Source organism: Cydia pomonella, chromosome 4 (assembly GCF_033807575.1).
Source record: "Cydia pomonella isolate Wapato2018A chromosome 4, ilCydPomo1, whole genome shotgun sequence".
NCBI lineage: Eukaryota > Metazoa > Arthropoda > Insecta > Lepidoptera > Tortricidae > Cydia > Cydia pomonella.
The window spans coordinates 5,891,988-5,904,541 of record NC_084706.1 but is presented as its reverse complement, the minus strand read 5'-3'; the positions used below and the strand labels follow the sequence as shown (position 1 = coordinate 5,904,541).

The following is a 12,554-nucleotide window of genomic DNA, read 5'->3' as shown; positions in this document are numbered from 1 at the left end:
AACAATATAAACTAATTTCAGCCCTAGATATACCTCATATCATTGTATGTGCAAAGTTTCATTACAATCCAACGCGTAGTTTTAAAATGAGAACGAAACTCCGTTTGTATGGGAGGGTGAAATTCGGCCGAGCTTGCCGGAGACTCTTAAGACGAAAGGAGACGAAGTCACTCAAGCACGTCACCGCTTTTCCATACAAACGTAGTCCTCTTTTTTTCTTCTGTGGATATTAACATCATAGATAATATTTTTACGCAACTTATTGCCAGCCTTATTGTTGCGAGTGTCAAAACGATGTCTCTGCCAGGAAAATTGACATTGCGGTAGTAATGCAGTCGGCAGTAATATCTCAGTCAGTAGCAGTATTGCAGCGTGACATTACTGCCACAGTAAGGCAGTAATGCAATCGGTAGTTTTGTCAAAATTGGTGTGGACGTGGACCGCATGTATTAAGAGTGGCGCGACGAAATCGCGGGGTAAGCCACGCCTGATTTTGGGCAATAGGTTTTAAATAAGTTACTTCTTTATTTTATTTTACAAATGTGCAAAAGATACTATACTCGAATAAATTTCTATACTTATTTACAAAAAGTGAGATACCTCACGAGCCGACTCTGTTGGATATAGACATACTTTGAAATGAAATAATGAGAAATATAATTTTCTATAATAATACAAGAAATTTAAAGTAAGCGTATTTATTTTAGAACGTAAACGTCATGCCTTCTTTGGAGAAAAAGGATTCATATTACTGGCAAGATTTATAAGTAATGGCAGCTGACGAAAGTTTGGATTTCTGTATTCACAATTACGTAAAAATATCATATTAAACTCGATACTTACGCGTGAAATGTAATACCAGGCGATTTGTTTTTATTTATCACTAAATAAAGTTCCGACACCCGTGCACCGCACAAACCGCCATCTTTCCAGTATGTTTTAATTTACAACCGGGAGGTTAAGGTTTGCAATATCCGTCAATTTTTCGGATCCGGATATTTCGGATATTTAAATTTGACGGATCCGGATAATTCGGATAATACGAATCTGTATAAACAAAGGTTACTGTCTAGGAGGATTCGGCCAAAAACAGACTATTTTTAGTCAAAAATTAAGTTATAGTCACAAAATAATATGTAAATGGAGTAAAAGTTACATTTACTCCTTAAACGACAAATTTGTCAAACATGTATTAATATTTTATATGCCGGTTTGATAAAATCACATAAGAAAAGCTTACTTTTTGTACCTTTGAAAAATGGTCGTTAAATAGAGGTAAATTGCTTAGAATAAATATCTTATTTTTTCAGTCCGCATTTACAAAATAATATGTACACAAACAAAATCAGTGATAACAACACTCACAAACACTGCAATGACATTCTAAGTAGACGACCCAAAGACTACTGAATTACTGTAAACAATACTAATTCTCGCCTCGAATTCCAGTCGGATTTGAAAAAAGTTAACTTCTCAGGAGAGCCAAAACAAAATTGGCTCTTTTGTTTGCCATTATTTCACGTACTATGTGGGCTAGACATACCAGTCTTTTTTATTGAGAAAATCCTTTTTACCTTCTATTTTGGATAAGTTGGATAATTAAAAACGCCGTAATACCTTTGATAATATTTAAAAAGGCGGTATTTATGCTAAATTTATTAGACTCGATTTTTTTTCTCCCAATTGAACAGTGAAAGGGAGACAAAGTCGTATTAACTTACTTACACTCAATACTTTGATTATTTTAGGAATAAAGTGTTAAGTTCAGATTCGAATCGTAGTATTGTATCTAATAAACACCTCATAATGTAACAACATTTTAGATGCATAAGTCTCAAAGTAAAGCCAACTCCCAAAATCGAAACAATTGAGAAGCAATCGTATGGAAAAAGACGAGTGTGAAAACAATGCTTTATGTTTCACGAAAATCAGGAAAATCATGAAATCCGACCTTATGCGCTTTCTGTATCTCAGACCTAAAAATGAAATAATTACCAGAGTAAGAAAGATAATTCACTATTCATTACCGTTATCTTAAAATGTTATTTTGGTCGGATTTTCATATCCTACGTTATGGAATTTGTGCCGAAAGCAAAATAGCTAGTTTCAAAAACAGTTACTGTTACTACTATTTAGATTAAGCAACATTCGCATTCATTTTATGAAGTTACTGCGTCACGTGATATACCTATCATAATTGATGTGCGTTAGTATTTGAATTGATTAAATATATGAAAATACTGTATTAAAATGACAAAGTGGTATGAAATCATTCATAAATTTCATTCGATGTCTATGACCATATTTAACGGATCCGTAATATCCGAAATATCCGGATCCTATGACTCGTTGGATCCGGATCCTATATTTGACGGATATCCGGATCTCAAACCCTACGGGAGGTGTACATAAACCGACTCGACCTTGAGTACTGTGAGGGCCGTTCGAACGAGTGCGAGTCGCAGTTGAAGTGGCTTCACTGGGGATGTACGGACTAGGCATCTATGCCTTAAGTATACATTTATGGTTAAGAGGCCATTATCGATTTTAGTCACAAAACTGTCAAAATAGAAATCAATACTTGTTATTTAGATATTATATTACGTAACAAAAGGTGTACAATTTAAACGGTTAAATCTATCAATTTTAAATTTTTGCTCTAAAATCGATACCGGGCTCTTAAAATATTTTCCATAATGTAAATATCCAGGGAGGAAAAGGGGGACTACAATAGCTACATCCAGGCGTCCTCTATTCTCTTAAGAGCTTGCTAAAACCATCTTAATGAGCAGCAGAGCAGAAGAGTAGGTGTTTTGGACAAGCAGACAAGTGGTTGGTACGGGTGCCTGGGCTGGGTAGTGGACGATCGCTTCTCCATACAAACGTGGGAACTACATCTGCTACAAACTGAGCATTTCTATGGTTCATAGAATGGAAAAATGAGAGTACGTTTGTATGGAAAAGCGGTTTTCGAGCGGTCGTTTACTTTCATCTTAAAGAGACCCCTTTACTAGTTCGTCTAATAATATTAGTTTGCCAGGTAATCGCAAAAGGTCGCACACTATCAGTTCAATTTTAGGTTTCGGCCTGACGACTAATACGAACCGAGAGTGTGTGGCCGCTTGTTGTCGATGTTTAATTGATATCTTGGCAAGGCTCCCAGAGAACCTAACGCGAAAATCTAAAATCGAAATTATATCTGCATCTCTGTTACTCTTGCATATTCGAGTGATAGAGAAGCATATAGACGAAGGAACGAAATAATGGTTCGCGGGTAGGCCCTCAGTGCCAGGGAAGTGCCGTCGAATAGTCGGTTCCTGCAGAAAGACGCTTAGATACCTCATATTTGGGAGAGGAATAGGTACCCCATTTGTCCCTCTAGTTGCATACCTCGTACTTGGGCAGGTACCGCGAGGATCCCTTGACGTGCCGCTTGCGCACGAAGAATAGAAGGTCGTCGCAGTCGATCGAGCGCTCCTCTTGGAAGAGGAAGTGACGCACGAAGAGGTCCGTCCAGTACGTCGTGCCTTGTAGAACCACGAAACCAGACTCTGCGGAAGAACGGGTAAGGTATAGTATTAAATAATATAACTAAAATAATAGTTCCTTTTGAGGTACGGAAAACTAAAAAAGGTCTACTTCATAGTAGTTTTTTTTTTCAAATATCACGTCGGTGGCAAACAAGCAAAAGACACGCCTGATGTTGAGCAGTCACCGTAGCCTATGGACGCCTGCAACTACAAAGGTGTTACATGCCCGTTGCCGACCCTTTAAAAACCTGTACACTCCTTTTTTGAAGAACCTCATACTGTAGCCCCTCGCGGGAAAACCTCGCCATAGCCTAATCCACAGTAATAGGAGCGGACGGTCGGTCCAAAAGGGGCCACTGATTAACAGTCCGCCGGACGGTATCGGCCTGTCAGTTGTTCGGAACTGTCAACTTTTTGTTCTCACTTTTAAAAGATCACTCCGTAATCCGTAGGTATGTATGCCCACTTAAAAACACAAGTCAAGGTGTTAAAAAAAAAACAGTAGAAAATAGTCAGTAGAAAAAAAGGCAAATTTAAAAAAGTGTATAGGCGCGAAGGGCATTTTTCTACTGACAAAGTGGGGTTGCCATAGTACAATATTCACGGCTAAAGGACGTACAGATTGGCAAAAGAGTAGAAATTAAAAAGTGGCAACTCTGTGGTGTCTTCCCTTTCAAACCAAATTATATAAGAAAACGAGACGACACAACAGTGTCGCCACATTTTAATTTCTAATCTTTTTTGCCAAGCTGTAGGTAAGTTTTGTTGGCTGTAACAGTATCTCTGGATGAATGGATATTCCTTCGCCTTTAACTTATTAGAGTAAAACTACTGAATGATTTACCTCGGTATTCACGCACCAAAATCATTATCAATTTGTTCTATCTATCTAGTGATTAATCACTACTAGTATTTTAAAATATAAAAATGGGCATTACTAAAAAAAACTATTTTAAATTAAAGCGATACTTTTTGGAAAATTTGATGACAAGCTAAAATTTGACACGGAGGTCCTAAAGTGGAAGGAAATTGCGCAAAAATTACAAGAACAAGACATTTACGACAAAGATTAGAAGTACTTAAGGAACACCACATGGCAAAATTGGAGAAAGAGGACGATAATAAGTACTAAGTTTATTTTTTTTATATCTTCTCACTGACTACATATATTTAATATAAGTAAGTATTATCATCTCGTTATAGCCGTTACAAACGCATAGTTCTGCGCGCTCGATCTTTTGCAGCGGATGGTTCGGTGAGGGGTATAGTATACCCTCCGCCGGCCGGCACACGCGATGTCGATGTCGTTGGTGTGGGGTGCAGCCTTAAATTCGTTCGATGCGTTTGTGTTTTTGCCATAGAGCTCTGTTTGCTACTTTCCGACTGCAATGGCGCCCTATTCATTTACTGCAAATTTACTGCCATCTTTCGACACATGATTAAAACTTTTAGAACGCCATTAGACTTTTATCCTTATTCTTTCACTGATATGTGTTAAATTTCTTAAATATCAAAAAGTGGCGCCATCTTACCGAGCTAATGGTCATCGCTCGAAAAGATGCCGCCATACAAAATCAAATGGTGATATAAAAGTTTTAATCATGTGTCGAAAGATTGCAGTAAACGTACTGTGGCTACAAAGTTTACTTTCACAAATTTCACAATCCATCTCCATTTCAAATTCTCTTTGCTCCTAACTAGGTATGTGCCAGTTGTTTACCTCTTCTTAATGAGCTGTATTCTTTGTATTGTTCCTGTATTGAGGTGTGCAATAAAGAGTATTTGTATTGTATGTACGTGCAGTCCGGGTATGCGAGGTCACGATCACGACTACGGAAGGTGGAGATAAGGAACGAAATCTCCATGTACCAAAAAGTGTCATCAAAAAACTTTAAATAGGTGGCGCTACAATACCTAGAGTACTTGAACAAAAAAATCAAATCATAGACAGCGCAATTCACTCCGTCAATGACGCCTGGGTTCTTAGCTACTCTGGAGAGATTTGGAACTATTATTTATAGCTGACAGCTGGACACTTTTGCAACAGTTCTACCATAAGAGATGCCACTCCTCTTAATTCCACACTCCATAATCACGACGCGAAAAGCACAACTTCCGACGGCAGCGCCATCTCTACGTTAAATACGACAAGTTTGGGCGCGATACAAGACTACAAGGAATACAACTTGTCGCGCTTGGCGCTGTCACTACACAAAAAATATAGATGGCGCTAATATTAAAATTTAAAAATCCTCTTTACTAATTCAAAACTTGTTTTTACGAGCTATTAACTTATTCACTTATACACTAATGCTGACACAAGAGAGACAGATTTTACATAATTTTCAATCGTGGGCTCGTGGCTGAATGCCGAATAGGTCTCTGCCTTCGATGCCTAACCTGTCTGTCTAATGTTTGATATGTCACCGTATTTAAGAATTACTTTTTTATTGCAATTATTGCAAATGCTTGTTTTGTTGAGCAAAATTAAATCCTCATGGATTTGATCACCAGAATCGGATTCTGACAAAAATGTAACCAACTTGTAACTATGTATGTATATATATGATTTCAGACAAAAAATAATTTTCCAAATTGGTAGCATACCTACATAGTTACTAAAAAACCGGCAAAGTGTGAGTCGGACTCGCGCACCGAGGGTTCCGTACAAACCTGTAGGTATATATTATTATATGATGTAACTAAAAATAGTAAAATTTTACGGCTTTCGCAAATTTTCCTTTATTGTGCTATAAGACGTTTCTTCGTACCACATTTCAAGCTTCTGAGTTCACGGGAAGTACCCTGTAGGTTTTGATTCCCTTGCGAGTGTCGAAAACTTGCAGATATTTGCGGCATAAACGGCTGTATCTTTTGATTGCGTTGGCTTAGAAGTTTAATTTTTTCACAGCTCCAAGGGACAGTAGACCTGAGTATTTGATATAAATTCCAGCTTTATACCTCCACGTGTTCCTGAGAAAAAGGGTCTTCACCGACAGACAGACGGACGGACGGACGGACGGACAACAAAGTGATCCTATAAGGGTTCCGTTTTTTCCTTTCAAGGTACGGAACCCTAAAAAGATGGTTCTAATTTCTTTAATCGCTCCCCGCTCCTGCACTCAATCTCGAAAGTTAGTGAAAAATAATGCTTAGTGGCCTGCAACTTGGTCGCCCGGGTGAATCGACATAATAATACCAATGCATAAATTAACTACCCAACATAAGCAGCTTCTTCTTTTCGATGAATATATTAAAATTGAGTTTCCTTTTAACAAAATGATTTCTGTAGTAGAAGCAGAGTCTTATATGGAAAATATGGACATTTAAGTACCATGAATGCTGCAAAAGTTTTTTGTCACCAGCCACACATTTTGTAATAAACAAATCATGCCCATAACATGCAAGCTTATCTAGGTGGATATAATAATAAATTGCATATAACCAATTTGCAAAACCAAAGTGATTCCATAAGTGTTCCGTGAACAAAGTTTTGTATGGAACACTAATATTACAGCAACATTCTTACACAAACTGACTAAATCCCACTGTAAGCCAAAAAAGCCTTCTTTTTATTGTTTTTTGGGGGTTTTTGTTGTGTTGGGGGTACTTAGCATATCAGCTCAGCTCTGTATATCTGTACTCAGGAACAAATATCTGTACTCATCACACAAATAAAACTAAATTAAATTTTCTTATTAATTCATTGACTTTTTTTCTCTCTCTCTCTCTCTCTCTCTCTCTCTGCAGACTGGTAGAGAACGCCATTTGGCATTATGTCCGCCATTTGTACATTGTTGTATATATTTTGTGCAATAAAGTTTAAATAAATAAATACCCTTACTGGGATTCGAACCCAGGATCAATCTGCTTCATAGGCAGGATCACTACCCACTTGGCCAGACTGGTCGTAAAGATATGGACAGCCACCACAATCATTAAAATTCATCCTATAGCACAAATTACATAGGCAGATATGCATCAAAAACATAGGTCTATGTTGCAATATGTTAAGAAAAGGCTTGTATTGTACACCTAAAAAATTGAAATAAATGTTCTCAACCCCACAACACTACTACCAGCCCAACCCAATTCCGGGGGAGGAAATTCCTCTTGAACGGCACAGTACGCAACCATTTAGGTTCTAAGGTGTGAGGATGAACACCCTGCCGGTGAGCGGCAGAGCACAGCCCATTGTACAAGCGGTGTCTTCTTGCCCTGTTTCTTTAATTACTACGGAGGGAGGGGATAATTATAGCAGTCGGCCTAGGCAGGTATAAAATATGGGCTAACTTTGTACAATACTATCAGTTAATGCCTACTATTGTCTACATTTTTACTCACTTATATATAACCTAGTTCACACTCATACTTAAAGGTCTGTGCCACACCCGGTCTTCAAAATGTCAATCTCAAAATTTCAAACTAAATTTGACAATTTCAATGTCTGGTGTGGCATGTGAAGCTTGAACGCGCTTCTGGTCTGGTCACTTTGTCTCTCTAGGCCATCAATGTTTTTTGTACGAAAATCATTTACCGGCGACTCTCTCAAGCACAAGCAATGCAGTATACATATTTTGAGAAAAATCATTAAGTTTTAATTTCCCTAAAACAATGAAAACTGCTCAAGCTCTCACAGAACAAAACTAGAGACAGATAAAAACTATGCCGGCGCCATCTATAAAAACCTGTGACAGTTGCCAACCCCACTTCTACAATATTTTCACTGTAGTATGAGTGCACACTACCTGTGGTGTGAATAAACATTAGATTCGAATCGAGATTTGAATACTCACTCACGGTCAGATACTTGTTACTTAAATTTGAACCCACATCCCAGTATTCTTTTGCAAAACTTAGCAAAGCTCTACTAAATTAGCATTAGCATTGTATGTTTCTAACAAAATATCAAAAATAGTTGACATAGACAAACAAATAATTTTTACCTTAATAGCCGAGCCAAGTGAATGAGCCCTGGTAAAAATTAAGGGTCAACACTAGAAAGATGATGATGATATTTTGCCTTCTTTTTGGGGCGTTTAGGCCTATCTCGATGACTAATGAAGTAAAGGTCCATAGCAGGAGGCTAATGATAGAATAATTTGCTCCAACTCTATATGCAAACTTCAGTAAGCTAAACCTTCCTTAAAAAATAGCAGCAGCAACTCACCATCCTTCATGAGCTGGCGCATCTCCTTGGTACGCTGGAAGTTGATCTCCTCAAGCAGCAATTCCAGCATGCTGGGGCTCTGCACCGCGGCGCCCAGAGCCATATCCGCGCCCGCGCCCGCGCCGCCCACAAATAAATACTACACTACATGTGTCAACACAGCCGCACATATGACAAATTTGCTGACAGAATAGTTTAAATATCCTGAAACCATGACCGGTTATTGTTGAATACCGATCAAACCATCAAATACGTCCTAGATCCTTCTTTAAAAAATCCCATCATTTTAAATTATTTTACGCGAAATGAAAATTCACTATGTTTCATTAATATGAGTCAAGTTAGACGACGCGTTTTATCTAGCCACCCCTTGAGCCCCGTTGGGGGCGAGGACCGATTTGAGGGGAGAAATCGTTTAGCCCTCCAAATGCATAATAAACTGAAAAATGCGGGGAAATCGATCACAAAACAACCAACACAACATTCCATAGACTAGGAAAACTTTGACGTTTATTTTTTTCTTGTGGTCACGGGCTTTACAGAAGGTTACGAATATTGCGATTTTATTGATATCAAAGAATACAATCGAATCCCTTTCTTTCGCATAATTATCGAAAGTTATAATGTAATGATAGTCATATTATCATTAGTCATAACGCTGAAACCGTTAACTTTCAGGAATTTCCTTAGGTTATCCTAAGGAAGGTAATACGAGCGTTTCAAAAAATTGGACACAACCCTATTGTATTCCAATAAATTCTTTTGGATTATAAGAACATGTTAAACTACCTTTAGTGGACCTCTAATGACCATATTTTTGTAAATATTGAATTTAAAATATCTTTCACAAGTTACATGACCGAAGTCGAAACGACATTGAAGATTGTAATGACGTCACAACTCACGCTTTGACACTGGGCTATAACCGCGAAAATCGAAGTTCGTCATTGCAGGCATTTTTCTCTGTCATTCTAATTACGTCTTAGTAAGAGTAAAAGAAAAAGATCCCCACAATATACGTTTTTCGGTTTTTGCGGTAGGCCCCCCGTTGTCTGTTCCAAAGAGTAAAGTAAGTATATAGGTCTGGGCGGCTACCGGGAAAATCGAAATTCGTCAATTGCGGCCATTTTTCTCTGTCACTCTTATTACGCCTTACTAAGAGTAAAAGAGAAAGATCCTTGCAATTTGCGAATTTCGGTTTTCGCGGTAGGCCCCCTGTTCTCGCACAAAATTTAATACTCAAGCCGTAGCCATTTTGGTGGTGGGCAATTAATTGAAGCTTCGATATCTGCACTAAAGCCACTAAAAATTAACATCATAGAAATGCTAATGGATAATAAATACTTTATGATATATAATAACTCATTATTACAGAAAACATATTTTATTAGCTGGTTAAAAACCATTTAAAAACCCACACGCACGCATACACAGCTTGCCCACCACCTGAATGGCTACGGCTTGAGTATCAAATTCTGTACTGAGAATAGACAACGGGAGGCCTTGGACCAAGGCACCAAGGCACCAAGGCCCTTGGTGTTACGTGTGTATGTACCTATATAATTACTTTACTCTTTGGTATGTACATAGTTATGTGTCAAACCGTAAACTGTGACGTCATACAATTTTTAAAGAGCGTTTTGGGCGCGAAAGCATGGGTCAAAATATATTTTGTTAATTTAACATATTTAAAGCCGTTTTTAGGGTAAAAGTTAAATTTTAGGGCAACGTTTGGTTAATATAGAACGTATTACAAGCGTTTCAAAAAATTGTAAACAACCCTATTTCATTTTCATTTATTGAGAGACCAACTGAGATCAATTATTGTTAGTAAAAAAAATGTATATCTTAAAATATATGATTAGTACTATACACAATAATGGGAATGTCAATAAATTAATGATGATTAAGAATAAATAAATTAATTGAAATTGAAAAGAAGTGAAACTAAATCAAACAAAATACAATAAAAACAAAATTCGATGAAATAAAAATAAATACAAATAAAATTAATTTTAAAATGTTTCATTCAATATAGCTATTAATTAATACAGATGTCAAATTTGATAAAATGTCACTTCATACAATTTCGCTATTCTATACAGTTGTCAGGATGTCAGTGTAGATATTTCACATCCCGGTTCAGGTGCAAACTACAACAGCGGTTGAGATATACACAATCTACCCGTTCAGATATCATTCTCAGAATGCTGTTGGTACTGGCGCGGATCCGGCGCACCAGGGATGTACAACGCTTGCGCATAGTCGCGTGGAAACAGTCCACCCGCGCCTCGGCAAACATCCCTGATGCACTACAGTATCGCGGCAGCCCCATCAGCACCCTGAGAGCGTTATTGAACTGTACACGAAGAGAATTGTACCGTCTTACTGTGTAGTCCGCCCATAGGCCGCTAGTATATAGGGAAGTACAGTACGCCCTGAAAAGAGTGACCTTCACCTGATTAGAGCATTTAGCGAACCTACGGGCGATCAATCGATCATATTTGCTCTAATAGACAATGCTCTACGTTCGCGTTCAATGTCTGTATCGTCTTTAAGGTCAGAAGTCACAATATGTCCGAGATATTTAAATTGTGACACCACAGTGAGTACCTCCCCGTTTAATTTTATAGGTGGGACATCGCATGGGCATTTGTTTCTAACCCTAAAGACCATACATTCGCTCTTTCTAACGTTATACTTTAAACCGTGACTATTAGCGTACCGCTCACAGACACCTATCAGTTTAGTGAGCCCACAGGGAGAGGCACTCAGCAGCACCATATCGTCGGCGTAGCTGATATTATTTACGCATACTCCATTACCTATTACCGATTCGAAATCATCAGACCTGGAGGTTGATACAAATATTTAGGAAGCTTAATTTCTTTAAAAAATCTGCGTTAAAAAACCTACCTGTTACTTTCTAGAACCAAGTAACCACATATATACCTTATATGATATCGTAAATTATTGATTTAATACCTAACTTCAAAGAAAAGTTAGATTTTTAATGAAAAAGTAAAAACTCGCAACCGCGGTTTTTAACCGAACTCGACCTCGGTTTTGCATCGCTTAAAAACCGACGGTTAAACTCGATACTCGATTTTTTCATTCCTCGGTTGCATTCCCTATTTGCCATACAATATTTATTTGGATAATGTATATTTTCTTAATTTAACATATTTAAAGCCGTTTTTAGTATAAAAATTTAATTTTAGGGCAATTTTCAGTTAATATAGAACGTAATACGAGCGTTTCAAAAAATTGGACACAACCCTATTGTATTCCAATAAATTCTTTTGGATTATAAGAACATGTTAAACTACTTTTAGGGGACCTGTAATGACCATCTTTTTGTAAATATTGAATTTAAAATATCTTTTGGCACACGTCACGTGACCAAACTCGAAACGTCTTTGAAGATTCTGATGACGTCACAACTCTCGGATTGACACTGTTGACAGTTAGGCGATAAACAACAAATGACAAATGTCAGTTGACAGTTGGTATCTTCTACGTGTGTATGTAGTTATGTGTCAAACTGGAAACTGTGACGTCACACAATTTTGAAAGAGCGTTTTGGGAGTGAAAGCATCTGTCAAAATATATTTTGTTAATTTAACATATTTAAAGCCGTTTTTATTAGTATAAAAGTTGAATTTTAGGGCAACTTTTAGTTAATATAGAACGTAATACAAGCGTTTCAAAAAATTGGAAACAACCCTATTCCACACTCCATAGTATAAACATCAAAATGAATAGCGAGTGAAATGAGTCGCTCTATGTAGAAAATTATTTTAATACTATTGTCTTTAAATAAAAATATCAAAATCGGAAATAGAAACTAGATT

General features: G+C 37.4%; 1 protein-coding gene across 2 annotated transcripts in view; it reads right to left on the bottom strand.

Annotated features, from left to right (window-relative positions):
• The window catches only part of LOC133516936 (uncharacterized protein KIAA0930 homolog), a 92,612-nt gene extending 83,266 nt beyond the window's left edge, over positions 1 to 9,346 (bottom strand). Inside the window, exons 1-2 of one of the 2 annotated variants that reach the window (XM_061849999.1) lie at positions 8,701 to 9,346; positions 3,391 to 3,551 (exon numbers count right to left, since the gene is read on the bottom strand). In XM_061849999.1, the coding sequence (XP_061705983.1) occupies positions 3,391 to 3,551; positions 8,701 to 8,803 (264 nt within the window). In that variant the 5' untranslated portion in view covers positions 8,804 to 9,346. The remainder of the gene's footprint in view (positions 1 to 3,390; positions 3,552 to 8,700) is intronic. The other variant, XM_061850000.1, reaches the window with a different exon arrangement.
• Positions 9,347 to 12,554: the final 3,208 nt, after the last annotated feature.